This window comes from Ursus arctos, unplaced genomic scaffold (assembly GCF_023065955.2).
Source record: "Ursus arctos isolate Adak ecotype North America unplaced genomic scaffold, UrsArc2.0 scaffold_25, whole genome shotgun sequence".
NCBI lineage: Eukaryota > Metazoa > Chordata > Mammalia > Carnivora > Ursidae > Ursus > Ursus arctos.
In genome coordinates, this window is record NW_026622930.1 from 12,921,576 (window position 1) to 12,939,954 (window position 18,379).

At 44.3% G+C, this 18,379-nt stretch overlaps 1 protein-coding gene across 9 annotated transcripts in view; it reads left to right on the forward strand.

Annotated features, from left to right (window-relative positions):
• Positions 1 to 18,379, forward strand: part of TTC7B (tetratricopeptide repeat domain 7B) — a 249,895-nt gene that overhangs the window by 108,115 nt on the left and 123,401 nt on the right. For 5 of the 9 annotated variants that reach the window (XM_026515458.3, XM_026515456.4, XM_044389971.3 and 2 more), the window contains 3 exons: positions 4,031 to 4,203; positions 12,640 to 12,703; positions 16,819 to 16,956. In XM_026515458.3, coding sequence (XP_026371243.3) covers positions 4,031 to 4,203; positions 12,640 to 12,703; positions 16,819 to 16,956 — 375 coding nt within the window. Of the gene's footprint in view, positions 1 to 4,030; positions 4,204 to 12,639; positions 12,704 to 16,818; positions 16,957 to 17,224; positions 17,357 to 18,379 lie in introns of all 9 variants that reach the window. The other 4 variants (XM_057318629.1, XM_057318630.1, XM_057318631.1 and 1 more) reach the window with 1 other exon arrangement.

Genomic DNA, 18,379 nt, shown 5'->3' on the forward strand with positions numbered 1-18,379 from the left:
GCGATAGCTGATACCACCATAGCTTGCTCTGCAGAGCCGTAGCCAAGGGCTGTCTGGGTGGCGGCCTGGTGCTTGCCAGAGACGAAGCAAATACCACGTGTCACAACTGCCATGACAGCCCCACGCAAGATTCCACCTTCTTTCGTCTTGTTATCAGTGCCCTCGTCCTCCCATCGTCATGACCCCTTTCAGTGCTACAGGGGAGTTTTCAGTTGGGACAGGCCCAGTGACTCCTGTCGTGGGAAGTGAGGCTGTATCTTCGCTTTGGGGTCTCCAGGGTTCCAGTATACAGATATCCAGCTCATGGGGCCAGATGCCGAAGCAAGGTCTCACTTGGTCTTTGGCATTTATTTATATATTGATGTGATTTTAGGGGTGTCTTAAGAAGTTCAAACCAGACATTTTGATTTGTAGAGTTCTTTAAGGAAAAAAAAAACTCAAAAAATGTGGATAAAAATTGTTGCCAAATGTCTTTGCTCTCAAATTGACCTACTCCCAACATTTCATAAAACTTCTTGCCTGGTCAGCATGAATAGCCCCTTTTAAGATTTAGAAGCACAATTAAAGTAACTGATTATATTGGCAAGTGTTCTTATCATTGCTTTAAAAGCTGATTAAAAAGCCAATCTTTGAAAATTGCTTAAATATGGAGCATTTGTTCGTATTGTTGACTCAAAAGCATATATATTTTATTAAGGAGATTAATGGCTTTTCCCCCATTAGAAGGTGTGAGTGCATTGAATACGCTGCCTGCTGCTTACTTCAACATTATTCTTCACAGAATTAGAGAATATCTTCCATTATTTCCTAAGGTTTATGATATTCAAATCAATGTACTTTAACTTCTAAAAATCCTGTGAGGTGGGATTCTGAATAAAGACATGTCAGGAAGGGAGAGAGGTTTCTTCAATTATTATTGTCTTTTTTCGGAGACGTACTGTGAGGAGGCCGCTAAAGAAGTCTGGGTGGATGGAGCTGCCCCTGGCCATTTTCAGCTATGAACTGGTTAGTGTTGACACGAGGGAAGCCACTTCCTCTCTGTGTTGGTTTTGAGGTACAAGTAAGTATACCTTTGGTCTTGGTTGATGAGCCTCAGGTGACCTAGGTTGAACTGCTTCCAGTTCCTTGAGTGCTTCACCAAAGGTGTACGTCAGAATTACCTGAGGAATTTGAACAAATGCACATCCCTATTTCTGACCTCAGAAATGCCAGCTGAGTAGGTTTGAGGCAGGACCCGAGAATCTTATGTTGTCGTTTCCACTAGGGATCCTTTGCCCTCTGTAGTTGTGAAGCACTTCGTGGGTCTTATTCACGGGTATCTTGGTCTACACTAGCCGTCAGAAAGCTTGTCCAAATAAATAAATAAATTAATTAATTAAAAAAAAAAAAGCTTGCCCAGTTAATGCTGCTCACAGCTGTATGATTCCTTAAAGATGAGTTGATCGTTGCAAACTTTTGACGCTCTTATGAGATGGAAAAGTTGCTTTGTAAACTCTGTCGGGGGTGAGACCACAGCCGAGAAGGATTTACAAGTCCGTTTACAGCAACCCCACTCTTAGATAAATACTTCGAAGAACTGAAAGCAGGTGTTCAAACAAACCATTGTACGTGAATGTTCGTAGCAGCACTATTTACGCCAGCCAGAAGATGGAAGCGATCCCAAGGTCATTCGATGGATGACTAGATAAACAAAACATGGTACGTCCACACAATAGAGTATTATTCAGCCACAAAAAGGGATGAAGCACTAACCCAGGCTCTGACATGAGTCAGCCTTGAACACATGATGCTGAGGGCAAAAGCCAGACATAAAAAGGCCCCATAGTAGAGGATTCCATTTATACAACATGTCCCCAATGGGCAAATTGACAGAGATAGAAAGCACATTAGTTGTTCCCGGGGTCTGGAAGGAGGGAATGGAAAGTGACCACTAGAAGGGTACAGGGTTTCCTCTCCGGTGATATCCTGGAACCAGAGAGAGGTGATGGTTGCATAGCACTGTGAATGTACTGAGTGCCTTTGGGTTATACATTAAAATGGTTAAAATGATGAATTTTAGGTTAGGTGAATTTTACCACAATTAGAAAAATACATACACAACGGATTTAATGACCAAGTTTATACATTAAAGTTTGACTTCTTTCTGGCTCCCTTCCTTCCCTTCCTTCCCTTCTGACCTTATTTGAAAGGTACCAACAATTTGTAAGCATTTCAATGGCAAGCAGATAAAACCGGAGTACAGAAAGTGAAAAGTCCAGTCAATAGTGGTGCTTGTGCTGGTCATTTCTCATATTTATCTCCTGTTCTGAACTCCATTTGAGCTGTCTGTGCACATGACCAGGCATCCTTCCTAATCGGTTAGAGCAGGGGTGGAGTGACACGTTTCAAACATGCAATCACATCAAAACCTCATTTTCAAAGTCTCTCTGGAAGGTTAATACCTGGAGGTAAAGTGAGATCTAGCATGAGCTGTCTCGTAGTGGACAAGCTGACTGTGGAGGACAAAGATTTTTATAACTTTAGAATCCCTCCATGGCAGGTCTATCCAGAAAATGAAGCTCCTTGTTCATTTTTTTTCCTTTGACATTTTTTTTCCTCCACTATAGTGAATGGCGGTTACTTTTTGCCAGTTGATGCTTCCAGCAGAAGTCATTAGCTTATATGACTGCAGGGAGATCGAAATGAAACTATAATGGAAGGTTTAAGAAAACAGTGCAGGAACTGTTTAGGTCCTGAAAATTGTGTTCTTATGAGATCTTTACAGATGGCTCAGTTGGGGATGATAGGAGTGCATTTAATTTCACATTTTTATAGACATTAAAGCCAATGGGTCTTACTTGGGAATAATCAAGAAAATTTGCCTTTACCCGGTGGTTATCAGAAGCCACTAAGCTAGTGATTTGGTTGCATTTAAGTTTCCTTGTGGTGTTTTAGGAGAGTTCACGCGGATGAAAACCTAGCAAAGTTCTGTTCTGGAACATATTTATTTAAAAAGTCTCACTCTCAGGGAAGATCGACATTCTTTGCCTGCATGTTTCCAAAGAATGTGAAAACCTTATGGAAAAACCTGATGGTCGAAGTTTTATTTTGCCGCCTTCGGCTGATTATGGGGTAACATGGGCCACCCTGAGGTGCACCTGCTTCTGTTCTCAGGGAGATTTTGTGGGGTTTTTTTGTTTGTTTGTTTTTACCTCTCCTCTTCTTTATCACTGGAAGATTACGAGGTAAGTGAACCGATCTGCATCGGCTAACAAAATCTCTCTTAGTAGATGTCACATACCCCCTCCTCCCATTGATCAGACGTGAACTGTTCTACTGCAGAGAGTTTGAAAAGCCTAGTAATCTGTGTCTGACTTAGGATGACAAGATCCAGATATATCTGGGTTTTCTCAGTGAGAGAAGAGATACCTATCCAGCTTTGAAAAAGAGTCTTTCCTGATCAGTAGCCATACTTGCCACCTTGCTTTCTCTTCTGCACAGGCCAGCAGTAGCCCTTGGGCTGGAAGGCCCAGGGTGCACCGAGACTGGCCCTTGGCACTTCAAAGAGGGAAGGCATTCCAAAAATCTACCCTGGGTACCATCTTACCAGCAATGAAAACCTTTTTTTTTTTTTTTCCAGGAATAACATCATCTAGGTTGAGCACCGGCTTATTGCCAAGTTTGGGTTTTAGCAGGGATCTGTTGGGAGGTGATGAAAATATTTGCAGCTCACCTATGATAAGAGCTTTTGGGAAGGAGCTGAACTAAAAGTTTCCATTGTTCCAGAGCGTCACAGAGGCAGGGTGGCATTCGAAGGGCACTGACTTGTTTTCTGAACTGGTTCAAATACCTTAGTGTATTTTTTTTCCTTTTCTTTTTTGTCATCAACTGATATAATTTTCATCAGAGAAGTAACAATGTTTAATCATGAGTCTTGCAATAGTGCCTAGCACAAAGTGATGACGGGAAAATATTGACTGAAGGAGCGAGTGAGTGAATGAATGATACAGAATCGATTCACAGTTGTGCCTTTGCTCCTTTGTGTTCCCAGACAATAGCCAGGCAATTGGCGGAGATCTTGTTGCGGGGTATGTGTGAACAGAGCTACTGGAACCCCCTGGAGGACCCACCCTGCCAGTCACCTCTGGATGATCCTCTCCGGAAAGGAGCAAACACAAAAACCTACACCCTCACTCGGAAAGCCCGCATCTACTCAGGAGAGAAGTATGGCCATCGATGTCCTCAGTTGTAGGTTAGGGGATGGGAGGAAAACTTTGGGAAAACTCAAGGATGAGTAGAAGTTCAAGGGCAGATTCTTCCCCTAAAACAGAACCAGACAAACAAGTCTCATTTGCCAATTTAATGGAGATACCTCATTACTTTTTGTAACTTCAGTGAATATCAGTGCACTGGTGGGCACATTTTAAGTAGGAAAATTCTCTCCTCTCGGTGCTTGGCTACTATTCTTGGCCATCGCTATTGGTCTTTGGGATTCTCATTCTGTTTATTATAAGAACCCCAGCATTATCCAGCAATCAGTGACAAAGCTGTTTGTAAGCCAGAGTTAGCCTTTTTTCTTTTCTTCAGCAATTCCTTGATCCTTTTGTTTACAGATTTGTTTTAAACTGAATTAGCTATGAGAAGAAGGAGAATTAAATTATTTGTAAGTGACTGGAAGGCGATGTCACTTTAGAACTTCTTAATTTTTCTAAGTTTTAAATCTGGGACTTGGCCGCCTTGGAGGAAGGTGGGCTAGGGAACCTCTACAGCCTCAGCGTGGGCCTTCCCCAGGTTGGGGAGTGGGGGGCTGGCAGGAGAGACCATGAGGGGGGCCAGGAGACAGGAGCTTGTTGACTCACTCTTGATTCCTCCCCTTAGAGTCTCACCCTCCCATCTTTGCCGGTTCCTGCAAGGAAGAGGCATGATGGCAGTTCAGAATCTCTCCACGAGGGGAAGGGGGCGTGTATGAATAAATGTGGAAACCTTCCGCAATGGTTATCAAATTGAAAAAATGGCAGAGAGACTGCAGGCTGCTTCTTCTGAGGCCTCAGAGCAGGGGGGTGGGGGGGGGTGACTAGATGCTTACTGCATCTGTGACTTCTGAAAATGATTGTCACATTTTCAAAGGGGACAGCATTTCTCCAGTAGGCAGCCTCCTCTTAATTCCCTTACGCTGACTCTGGCAGTTCTCTCCCTCATCCTCCTCTTGTTCAGACTGCATTTCTTATACGGATTTAGACAAGTGAGCATATTCTTAACTTTTTCCCTAGGCTATTTTAGTTCGTGTTTAATCCCCCTTTTAATTTAATCCCCCCTTTTCATGGCCTTGTTGAACCATGAGTTTGCTGAATTCACAGCCTCTGCTTACTCCTTAGTTCTTATCTGGATTCACAGAACATCTGTTCTAGCGCTTCCCAAACTCTCACTTTAAAAATGCTGACCCCTCACTATGAACTATGTAGAAGCAGGTTTGGGGTTCATTTTTAAAGTGAAATTTATATCGTAAAAGTAGGCCTGGGTTTTTTGGGTGTTTTTTTCCTGCTTTCTGTGCTGCTTAATAGACAAGTATATAAGGTGCCAGGTATATTGAGAAACTCAGCTCCTGCTCCCTCCCCTCAGCAAGCTGGAAACGTGGGTAGAGCTCTGTGTTTGTTTGGGCGTTTTTCCAATGTGGCCTCACCTCTTGAAGGCAGAAAAGCTCATAATGCTGGCCATTTCTCCTTTATTTTGTAAACCACTCAGATCTTGTCACTCTCCTGACATCAACTTCTCCAGCTGTCAAAGGAGAATTATGGAGGCAACATGAAGATCTAGAAAATGCAATTACTAGTTACAGGGAGATTCCCATACCAGGACTGGTTGCTGAGTCACAATTTCATTCCACACAGATACAATCAGCTTTTTTTTTTTTTAACCGTTTTCTTGAGATGTGATTCACATACTATACAATTCATTTATTTACAGTATACAGTTCAGGGGGCACCTGGCTGGGTTAGTTGAAAGAGCATGTGCCTCTTGATCTTGGGGTCATGAGTTCAAGCCCCACATGGGATGTAGAGATCACGTAAATAAGTAAAAAAAAACTTTAAAAAAAATACAGTTCAGTGGCTTTTAATATAGTCATATAATTGTGCTTCTGTCACCATAATCAACTTTAGAACATTTTTATTACCCCAACAATAAACCTAACACCCCTAAGCTGTCACCCCCATCCCTCAATCCCTTGCCTTTTTCATATGAATTTTAGTATCAGTTTGTCCATTTCTGCAAAAAAAAAAAACAAAAAAAAAAAACCACCACCACCACCAACAACAACAAAAAAAAACAGAAAGAGAGAAAAGAAAAGGCAGCTAGGATTTTGATAGGAATTGCATTGAATCCATAGATCAGTTTGGGGGAATATTGCCATCTTAACAATATTGAGTCTTCTGATCCATGAACATGGGATATCTTTTCATTTATTTAAGTCTTCTTCAGTTTCTTTCAACAGTGATTTGTTGTTTTCAGGGTATAAGTTTTTCACTTATTTCATGAAACTTACTGTGTGTGTGCATGCTATTCTTTTGGGTACTATTATAAGTGGAATTGTTTTCTTAATTTTGTTTTTGGTTTGTTCATTGCAGATATAGAGAAATACAGTTGATTTTCTGTATTGATCTTATATACCGCAATCTTGCTGAACTTGTTCATTTGTTCAAGTAGTGTTTTAGATTCCTTAGGATTTTCCACGTACCAGATCATGTCATCTGCAAATAGAGTTAGTTTTACTTCTTCCTTTCTAACTAAGATACTTTTATTTCATTTTCTTTCCTAATTGCTTTGGCTAGAACCTCCAGTACAGTGTTGAATAGAAGTGGCAAGGAGTGGTGGACGTCCTTGTCTTATACCTGCTGTTAGGAGGGGGAAAGCTCCCAGTCTTTCACCATTAAGTGTGAAATTAGCTGTGGGTTTTCATAAGTACCTTTCATCAGACTGAGAAAGTTCCTTTCTGTCACTAGTTTGTGGAGTCCTTTTTATCTTGAAAGGGCATTTAATTTTGTCAAGTGCTTTTTCTGCATCTATCGAGATAATCATGTATTTTGTCCTTTATTCTGTTGATGTAATGTATTACATTAATTGATTTTCAGATGCTAAGCCAACCTTTGTCAAATTTCATTGACCTTTTTGAAGAACCAACTTTGGTTTTGTTCAATTTTTTTATTGTGTCTCTCTTCACTATTTCATTAATTTCCACACCAATCCTTATTCTTTCAGTTATCACTGTCAGTTTTGAGCTTTCTAGTTTTGTATGTTCACAATGATACTTCGGGTTTATTAGTAAAGAGAGAAAGCCTTTTGGGATTATACTTGTCTTGGGGCTCCCTGATCACTGGGACTATCTGATCAGTCAGCCCCGTGGCAAAAAGGATGTTATTACCAATTCAGTTATACTGCTTGGCAGGCGAAAAAGGGATTCCAAAATAATGATTAAATCCCATCTTGGCCAGTAGTCTCAAATGCTTCCCCCTTCTCAGTCTCTTATGAGAAATAATGAACACAGAGCAGACTTTAGAAGGCACAAGGCCTTCCAGCTCCAGCAGGTCATAAGGACCATTCAGAATAGCTGGTCATAATGGAATATAACAGAAAAGTGAGCTCTGTCAGAAAACTCAACTCCTTGTCACTGAGGCCTGGACCTGAAGTGGAAACAGGATGCCCATTCTCTCCCCATCTTCAATTTTGAAAGGAAATAAAATGTTGATAATCCTAGATAGGAAAGAGGGGAGGGATCACATGCTATGGGCCTCTTTGCTTCCTTCTTTCTAGGTCTTTCTGTGAGGAATTTTTTGACTTTTGCTCATTTATTTATTAAAGATGTATTTATTTATTTTAGAGAGAGCGAGTGGGGGAGGAGCAGAGGGAGAGGGAAAGAGACTCCCTGCTGAGCACAGAGCCCGACTGGGGCTCCATCGCAAGACCCTGAGATCATGACCTGAGTGGAAATCAAGAGTTGGATGCTTAACTGACTGTGCCACCCAGGCACCCCTGCTTACTTATTTTTTAAGTAAGCTTTTTATTGACACATAACACATATTAAGAGAAATACACAAACCAAAATATAAAACTTGATGAATTTTTGCCAAGTGAATACATCCATGTAATTATTTAGCACCATGATCAAAAAACAGACATTGCCAGAAACCTTGAGGCCCTCTACTGATTACTACCCCCTACCCAAGGGTAACCATCCTGAGTTCTATCCCAATAATTAGTTTGTACCATTTTTGAAATTTATATAAATGGAATAATATCTGAAGAACTCTCTTGTTTAACTTCTTCTGTCTGACATTATGTTTGAGAGATTCACCCATATTTCTACATGCAATTATTATGTAGTATTCCATACATACTCCAATATATTGATCCATTCTACTCATGATGGAAGTTAGAGTTGTTTCTCATTTGGGACTGCTTCCATCTCATTCAGGCCCTGGCCCAAGTAGCTTGACTATTATCTTCGCAGAAAGGTATTCCCCAATCACCTTATCTACCTGTCCTTTCCGAGCATATTCTGTCACATGAGCTCATTTATTTTTCATCATAGCACCTAAAATACCGATTTTTTTTGTTTGCGTGTTTATCTGACTCCTTCTTCTAGAATGTGCTGCAATGAATATTCTTGCACATGTTCCTTAGTGCACACGCATCAGGTGTATCTTCCTGCAATCGTATTCTTCCTTGTAAAAAAACACTTGAGACTTCATGATTAGCACCAAGTAAGAAACGAGATTAAACACTCCTCTTCCGCCAGAAAGTGGATGATGAAAACATTTACTGAGAGCCGGGAGCCAGACATTGTGCTGAACTCCTTTGTAGGCCCTGCAGGAGAGAGTGACTAGCGTGGACTTCTAAATACAGGTCTGAACCTCCCTGAGCCAGCGCACAGGGTTAGGGTAAGGATGAGGACACTGTTGAAAGTGTGAAGATGAGGGCATTGAAGGGTCAGGAAAAGCACGCAATGGCAGCACTGAAGCTGCGTGAACAACCCGCTGTGCCCCCTGCCTGCCACCCCGTGCTCACCTCGAGCGAACACGGCCCTCCTTCCGGTCACGGTGGGGGGCCTGTCCTCTCTTCGGGAATGCAGAAGCCCTTGTACAAGGCCATATGCTTTTGTGGGACTCACCCAGTCCACTCTAGAGCACAGCTCAGCGGACTTGATCAGAATAAAGGACGTTTCTTTCTTGTCACGAAGGGGTGTTGTTGGCCTGTATGGAATTGTGTGCCTGGGTGATCCTCACATTGGACTGGCTGATCCCTCATAATCAACAGGTACTCTTAATGATTAAGTCCTTTTCCTTTCTTGAAACCCTTGTCCCTCCACACCAACCTGACACTGATGTACTTTCTGCCTCAGCATGTTTTAACGGTACGACTCGGGGATGGAGAGAGCTGCAGCCACTGTGGGCTCTGACGCTCTAGCTCTTACCCACTGGCTGTGGTTCAGAGGCTGTATTTCTCTGGGAATTCTCTAGGGGTACCACAACCAGGCAAGGCATATTAAAACTTTTAGTAAGGCAGGGGCACCTGGGTGGCTCAGTTGATTGAGTGTCTGACTCTTTTTTTTTTTTTTTTAAAGATTTTATTTATTCGACAGAGATAGAGACAGCCAGCGAGAGAGGGAACACAAGCAGGGGGAGTGGGAGAGGAAGAAGCAGGCTCATAGCGGAGGAGCCTGATGTGGGGCTCGATCCCATAACGCCGGGATCACGCCCTGAGCCGAAGGCAGACGCTTAACCGCTGTGCCACCCAGGCGCCCTTGAGTGTCTTGACTCTTGATTTCAGCTCAGGTTATGATCTCATGGGTCATGGGATTGAGCCCTGAGTTGGGCTCCCTGCTTGGTGGGGAGTCTGCTTGAAATTCTCTCCCTCTTTTCCCTCTGCCCCTCGACCCTCTCATTCTCTCTCTCTCTCTCTCTAAAAATAAATAAATAAATCTTAAAAAAAAAAAAAAAACCAACCACCTAGAAAAGCACCATTGCTGGGCCTTGGAGTTAATATTGTCATTTACACATAACTTTCTTGTGGGTCAGAGGTGTTCAGAGCCCTCCTTGCACCTAGATAGCGTCTGCGTTGACACCTGGATGGTGCCTTTGACTTCCAGACATCCAGCTCGTCATTAGTTGTGTAATAGCGAAAGATGACAGAAAGATGAACTGCAGTGGATAAAATTGGATTAATTTCTTTTGTAGGATGGTTTCTACCACGTACAGTGACATTTTTCACCCATCTGGGGAAATTTTTAGAAAGGGCTGTGATTTGGCAGCCTTGGCAAGGTCATGATCACTATTCATAAATGAAGATTCTTACCCGTGCTCCTTTTATGTAGAGTCAGACGATGAATAGGTAGATCCATCCAAAGTAAGAAAACGAGCCACTTGCCGGAAGGTCAGTGCAGGCGTTAGGAAGGCGGCTGGGCTTGGACCGTAGCCCTTCCATCTACGCTCAGCAGTGCTGTGCTCCCACCTCCTCTCCTGGCCCCAGTCTGTCCTCCAGCAGCTTGTCTCACTGTCCATAAACCCTGTGTTCTCCCTGCCCCTTCTTATCCCCACACCCTGCCCTTCAGTCAACGTCCTATGGGTCGGGCCCCAGTTTTTCCACTCCACAAGGCTGAGGCCTGGGTACCCCAGGATCTCTCCTGATGTTCTTGGACCCCCAGAGGAGACTGTCGCAAAAGAAAGACCCCAATGATTTTGACCATCTACCCTGAGCTCCATTATCTCCTTCAACGGAGAGCAGGGGAGGAATGGCCAGAAATGGGTTGAAAGAATCCACATGTAGTGGAAGGGGCATTCTGGTGTATAGTTTTCAGCATGTCTCTTAAAACTGCCCTTCCTCTTCCTCTCACCCCCCACTTCTTCCTGCCAGCTCTGAGAGTTTGCCGCACTCCTGACTCCCCATCTCGCCTGCCTCGAAGGAAGGGTAGAGGAAGTGGAATTAGAATCAGTTAATGTGCTACTTGTTAGCAGCTCTGGTAAAAATAACACAACTTAGCGTTTAAGCAGGCTGGATGGCTCAGATGGAATTTGGGGATTATCCATGGACTGAATTGGCTGGTGTTAAGTCACAATTAGCACGGGCTCTCTCTTCTTTTCAATTAGTCTGGACAATGCAGAACTGGCTGGCTGTGAGAAAAATGGTTAATGTTACTGCTTTATTGGTAAGGTCCCCATGGTATGTAAGCACAGCCAGGATATCAGGAAATGATGGCTGGGTGGACACACACACACACACACACACACACACACACACACACAGTCGTGAGCACTCTTCATTCAAAGCCTATAGGCTCTATTTCTGAATTTAAGGGGAAAGAAGAGTTCTGTCTTTGAAAAACCCAGCTCCCCTCAAGCTACCTGTTTAAAGAAGTTTCTGCAAATCCCAGAATCTTGCTCTTCATTTATAGGCCAGACTTTTCATCACATTTTAGCCCTGCAAGGGCAATGGGGACCACTCCACAGGTGATCTCCTTACCTCTGGGGACGTCAGAGGTTGTAGAAAGAGAACCAGGCCCTGTGCTTTTTCTGTTTTGTGCTTCGTGGTCCTTTGATGGCATGCCATACAAAAGTTGCCAGCCCTTCAAAGAGAACAAGTATTTATAATGATGTGGAAGACTTTTTTTTTTTTTTTTTTGCCATTTTGAAGTGGGGAGGATCATCCCATCTCTTAAATTAAATGATTGTGATGTTAGCACTGGGAAGATGTAAGTTTAGTCTTTATTTGATCACCTCCAAAACATCCAGGAGTTTTTGGGTTTTTTTTAACCGAGTTCATTTTTATTGCACTCTTCTTCCATTCCGTGAAAAAGAATCGAATTTGGCTCAATTGGTGATAACGCTCTCAATTCTACTCAAAGGATTCTAGAGCTTTTAGAAGAGAAAAAAAATGCTGCAAGTCTCTAAAGATGCTCAAAGCACCCCCCCCCCAAAAGGCTATAAAGGATGGAGATTGGAGTTACGTTTGGGGGTGGTGTTGTTGTTCTCTAATCTTGAGCAACATTGAGCTTAAAAGCTTTTTCTTTTAATCCCAGGTGTTAGAGGTCGGCCAGCTTCCATAAAATAGATGAATAAGACAACTAGCTCTGGCATGCCACCCCATAATAGAACATGTGTGTTTAATTAAGGTGGCTTGCCAAATTCTTACAGTATTCTAGAAATGATTCAAACTCTAAAATTGCCTCCAATCTCTTGTTTCATCTAAAGGACAATATAAGATACAGCAGTTAGCAAGTGAAAGGTAAGCAGTGGACTGCTTAGTGAGGTGTCTACCGTCTATACCCCCAAAATGCGTTTAGGAGAAAGCTTTATCATTGAGATAATGCCAGTTTGTAGCAATCTCAATTTCTTCCTCTGTAATAGGCATATATGTTATTTGGGCTTTTAATGTGGTTTTTATAGCTTTACTTCTCTCTGCTGCCTGCTATTAAAAATACGTACTTAAAATGTATAAATTCCATAGATTACCATAGAAATAAGCAAATTAATTCAAGTGTCAGATGATAGAGTATTTTTGGTGGGCTCTACATAAAAATCTAGAAGCTTTTAATACTCAGTGCTGTTCATCGTCATGTATTTTATATGATTTTGAAATTGCCACATGTAAAATTTGATTTTCTTTACACAGCATTTTTTGTCCTCAAGAAAATACTGAAGAAGCCCTGTTGTTACTGCTGATTAGTGAATCGATGGTAAGTAGAATGTGCTTTCACATTTTTCTCCCCCCACCCCCCCTCGTTCCTACGGTCCCGTATTTGATATGGTGACTCCGTCAGTATGGTGGCTATTTTTCTTGGGAGAAGAATAGTTTCTAGAGGGGATATCTGGGTGGAGGGAAAAACAACAACGGGTTTAAGAAGAGGGATGTTTCTTAATTCTTGGACTAGTTAGAAATGGCCCTTGTCGGTTAATCTCAGCCTGGAGCATGGAGCCTCTCTTAGGCAAGCAGTTAACAGGCATCTGAGTTCATTCATTTAATAGCCTTCTGGCTACTGATGGAACATGAACACAATCGTGGATAGGTAAACTGTAGCTAAAAGGACCGCCAAAGGAACCCTAAGAAGGGAAGGAAGCCCCCTCAGCTTGGCTGGGTGGGAGGGAGAGTTTAGGGATAAGTCGCTGGCGGTGGACGCAGACCTCTGGGTTTTGTAGCCGGGAGCCTGATGAAGCAGGCTTGTCCTCTTGGACAGGTCTCCCGCTGGCTCCCCAGGCACTCTGGAGTCCCGGACTGTGAGAGCTCTTTCCTGTTTCCTGGCTCTGCTGTCATGAGGGAGTTTTTGCCAGGCCATCGGATTCCTTTGAAATGTTTTCTTAATGTCTGGCCAGGCTATCAAAGTTTACGTCTAGAATTTCATTCCTCACCATTTATTGGCTTTCTGCTCTGCATGGTGCTAGGCATGACTGCCTGGCTTGGAACTGTGGGAGGCAATCTGTGTCGCAGTAGTCAGCACCTTGGCACATAAGCGGTGTGTGCTGAGCACCTGAACAGAACGGCGAGGCTCCTGGAACTGGGAGGGACCTAGATGTCCTCGCACCCATTCACTCCTTCTATAGACAAGGAACCTGGGGACTGGCAGCAGGCAACATGGATGCATCCTGCGGTGGTCTATTGCTCTTTCTAGATCAGACTGTCTCCTCCCATCTCTCCCAGCTCACCAGGCAGGCAGGAGGAGAAGGAGGAGGAAAAGGAATCGTGACTGAAGCAAGAGGAGGTATTTTCCTTCTTCCCCAAGCGTGTGGTTTCAACGGAGACATGAAATACGCCCAGCTGAAGATGATTTAGAAATGGAACCCAAGAAGAATGTCCAATGAGCTGAGTGAAGGAGGGATCCGGAGAGGCTGGGATTAGTTAGGGAGGCTAGCATTCTTGCCTCAGAAAAAACCTGTGGGTTTTCTTGTTCTGTGAAATGGCCCAGAGATGTTTACAAGAGCAAGACTGCTTGAGTTACCACAGCTTTTTATTTGGAACCTCTTTGACGTCATCGGCCTTACTTCCTCTGAAGGAAACAGGTTGCCCCCCTTGACTCATCTTTCCTTGACTGTCAGCTGGTAACTCGGAATGGTGTCATTTACATTCTCTACTCTGCCTTGGCACAACCAGGGAAGGCATGTATGTGAACAGGCTGGCACCTGGTGGCATTCAGTAACTGCTTTCCGAATGAGCCGCTCTCACCCTGCTTTGTCATCGGCTCTTCGGCGGGGGCGGCCAGCTCATGTTGGCCCCCTAGCTCACATTCCCTCATTCTAAGCCGGACTCCTCGCAACCTGGCAGTGAGTTTCCTTCGGGCAGACTTGGTTGGTTACGTCGGGAAGGTTCTGAAAGAGTGGCGGCCACACATTTTACATTTCTTGGACAATTCTGACAATATCATGTCCCGTTGTCAGATCGTGGGTTCCAGTTTAGAGTTTGAAAAACATAACTACATCTCTCAAGTGCTTTCTCCAAGTATAGATGTCTTGGGAATGATGCCTCCACCTTTCCTGTTCCTTAATTGAAATGATAGAAACTAATAATACTCAAAATTGAGATCCCTTTGAGACCATCAGATTTGGCTCTGTGGTGGTTAATTTCTGGAAACCCTCTTCAGAGGATGGTGAAGCCCAATGACTTCGTCAGTAAAAATAAACGTCTGGGTCTCCAACCAAAACGATTGTGCTCTCCCTGTAAATGGTTCCATAACTGTGTAGGTAGAAGTCTAAATTAAGTTGCTCTTGGGAGCCCTTTTTCATGTTCCTTGACTTCTTGATTTTTCAGTTTTTAGACAAAAAATACACGTGCTTAATTTCAGAACCAAATGAAAATTCCTGTGAGTTTGTGTGTGTGTGTGTGTGTGTGTGTGTGTGTCTGTCTGTCTGTCTGAGAAAATTGTATTCTTCATTGGTTCTGACTTTGACTTAGAGACGTCAGTTTGTCCACAGTCTCTCCACCCGTAAGATATGGTTTGGCATTGTACTGCTTTCTCACCTCAAATCAAATGAATTTCCCCCAGGAGAAAGGGGTTATCAGAGCTACATTTGCACAACTACCTCTGAGACGTTGTTCTGGGATATTTCCTATTTGTGGATTTGTTTGAGGTTTGAATTAAAAGACCTCAATATACTTTCTCTAAAAATTAAAAAAAGGGGCGCCTGGGTGGCACAGCGGTTAAACGTCTGCCTTCGGCTCAGGGCGTGATCCCGGCGTTATGGGATCGAGCCCCACATCAGGCTCTTCTGCTATGAGCCTGCTTCTTCCTCTCCCGCTCCCCCTGCTTGTGTTCCCTCTCTCGCTGGCTATCTCTGTCTCTGTCAAATAAATAAATAAAATCTTTAAAAAAAAAAAATGTACTTGGCATAACTTGAAAATCTCTCTTAAGTAGTATTTTGTTTTGTTTTGTTCTCTTCCAGGCATTGGTCCTAATATGGCACATTTATAGCAAGTAAATAAAATGAGACTCCTTACAGCAGGCCCTATTTCCCTTACAGCTTCTTTTGTTGGCCCAAAGTTGCTCCTAACAAGAAAACCTTAGAATGAAATCTTCAAAAGCAGGCTTGTACCCATAAGATGACTCACTTGGTAGGAAGTGGCCTGTCTTATATATTCTTATTTGTCTTTGACATTTAAGAGCAGGGAGTTTTAAAGTGAGTAAGTACGGATGGGTGGCTAAAAGTGAGTGCCTTGGACTCACACACACACAGAGGAGGCATTTCGTCTCATTAGGGGGAGAGAAGGTGTGTGGGCCTGTCAGGCAGGAGGGTACCCATCAGCCTGCCTGGACCAGGGACCCTGGTGCCTCACCTACCACTTTCACAGGAAAAACCAAGGGGGCCCTTTCTGTCCTCCTAGGGATGGATAGATCTGGAAACTTCTGCTAATTAGCAGGGGGAGAAAAGACAGGCAAAATCTAACTTAATTGATTCTGAACTCCCTAGTAGGGAGGAAAGGAAAAATGGTTAGAGTGGTTAGCAGCCCTAATACATGTGATATGTCTGCAGACTCTGTAGAGAAATTAAATTTCAAAAGTAATGAAAACACATTGTTGTAAAGAGCATTTGATTTCTAGATAGATGAGATTAATAAGCTCGAATGTGCCCGCTGTATTTCTGCGCCAGGCAGTGGAGACGTGCGATAGGCAAGGTGCTCTCTCGAGTCCTCTGGTAATCTCTTTTAAAGCGAAAATCGGTTTGCTTCTTGCTTTCTCTTCTACAGCTGTTTTGTGCTTCCCGAAACAAGATTGCATTAGTCTTTGTAGTCTGTTCCAATGAAGGTGCCATATAGGGATCTGGATGTTGCTTTAGTGACAGAGGAAAAGTACATGTCTCTGCAGAACTGACAGAACTTAATGGCATCATTTGATGATGGGAGTGTGGGGCTGGGGATTCCCCCCCCTCTGTAATGTAGAGCAGGAGCTGGGCCTACAAGCAAGGCACAGCGGGGCCCCACGCAGTGGGTGATTCTGCTGCCCCAGAGCCCTAGCTGTGTCTGCAGCCAGGCTGTCTGTGAGCCCGAGCCCAGGAGAAATCACCCTGCTTTGCATCAGCTCCTAAAGCTTCCTGCAAATGCCCATTGACGGCTCCCAAGCATCCTCCAGGACCATCCCTCCAGGCCTTTGTGTTTGGGTGATACCCTGTACCGTGTGCTGTGGCACTCAGGGGATTTGGAAATAACAGCCCAAGGTGACAAGCCCTATACTCACTCCTGCCCTTGTCTCCAGGCCCTTGGCAAGCCATTAGGGGCAGGAGGGCCTAGACGACTTCTCTCCACAAAACGATAGCTGTGTATACGGGCTGGCTCACCCTCTGCTTCTCTCTTCCGTGTTGTTTTCAGGCCAACCGGGACGCTGTGCTGAGCAGAATACCCGAGCACAAGAGTGACCGTCTCATCAGTCTGCAGAGTGCGTCTGTGGTCTATGATCTACTGACCATTGCCCTTGGAAGAAGAGGCCAGTATGAGATGCTGTCGGAGGTAGAGCCCTTGTGTCCGCTACTTCGAGGTGGGGTGGGGGTGGTGCTAGCAGAAGAAGCACTGGGAAGAGCTGTGAGACCTGCCCCCTCCGTCACTGGCAGCCATGTGACCTTGGCCCGTCACTTCACTCTGTGAAATGGGAATTGGGTTAAGTGATTGAGTCATGGAATTCATTGGCGGTGACTTCCTACCAGGGGCTCTGAAACCCACTGGCTCTGAGTTTGCCTGTGAGGGAAGGCAAGCATTTCTCAAGCGGTTTCTCTTGCAGGGTAATTTCTACCATCACCCAAAATCTCCCATCTGTGATCCTAATTTCCTTAGAAAGCCGGGTTTACTTTATTTAAAGCATCGATGCATAACTCCTGGTGAAACGGCATCGTCAGGCACAGTGTATTGTCAGGTGAGCTGGTATCGGCATTCGTGGCAATAAACACGGTCCTCACTGAAAGACTTCTGCTTGTTCAGAAGAGACCCGAGTCGATTACCGATCTCGTGCGAGGTCCTGTCATTTTGTTCCTTCAGCTTCTAAAAAACATTGCGGATGGAAGCTTGGCTGTTTTACAGTTTTCAGAAGAAGCTAGTTAATCTCGGGCTGCGGTCCTGCATTATCGAGCTACTGTGCAGAATACCAAATTCCACCAGGGTGAGGGCTGAATAAGTAACATGATTGGTTTATCTTTTCTTTAGTGGAGTAAAAAAAAGAAAGAAAGAAAACTACTCATTTTGTTAAATGGACTTTTCCACGTTATCTTTTTCTTTCTAAATTTATACACATTGCAGCAGCCTCTAGGCATGGGGACAGGGAATGAAACATAGTAACACATTGGCTAGAATCAGACGCGCGCCCGGCTCACCCCCTAGCCTGCCGGTGCGGTGTCACCACATGAGGCAGGAGCCTGGGAGGACAGATGAGCCTGCGTGGCTCGGGTCTTTTTTTAGTCTTTGGTTGGGTGACTATACAGGGCAACGGTTACTCAGTCTTCAAAAAAATCCCCTCGCGGTCCGGCTAGATGAAGCAGTGTGCCCGGATGTTCCTGTCACACATGGCTCACCCCCTGGGACTCTGCCCAGGTTCTTCCCCACCCCGTGTGCTTCAGTGGCCTGGGACCCTCCCCTCCCAGCCAGCTTAGTGCCTGTCTGCTGTGTCCCCATGGAGCCCGTCTATGGAGATGGTGCCACCCAGCTCCCAGCTGAGTCCTTTTCAGGGAATCTTTTTTTCCTCCAGACAAACCACTGCAGAAAGCATCTCTCTGGGTCCAAGGTGGGTTGTGGTTGTCTTGTCTCCTTTCATCCCATCATTTCATCCCATCATTTTGCAGCTTGGCCTTTCCTCAGCTTGAATCCCGCCGACATCAGAAACAGGTGTAAGGAGCTTGAGGTGGCTGGCGTGGTTGGCTGGCTGGATGGCTCCTGCCCACGGACT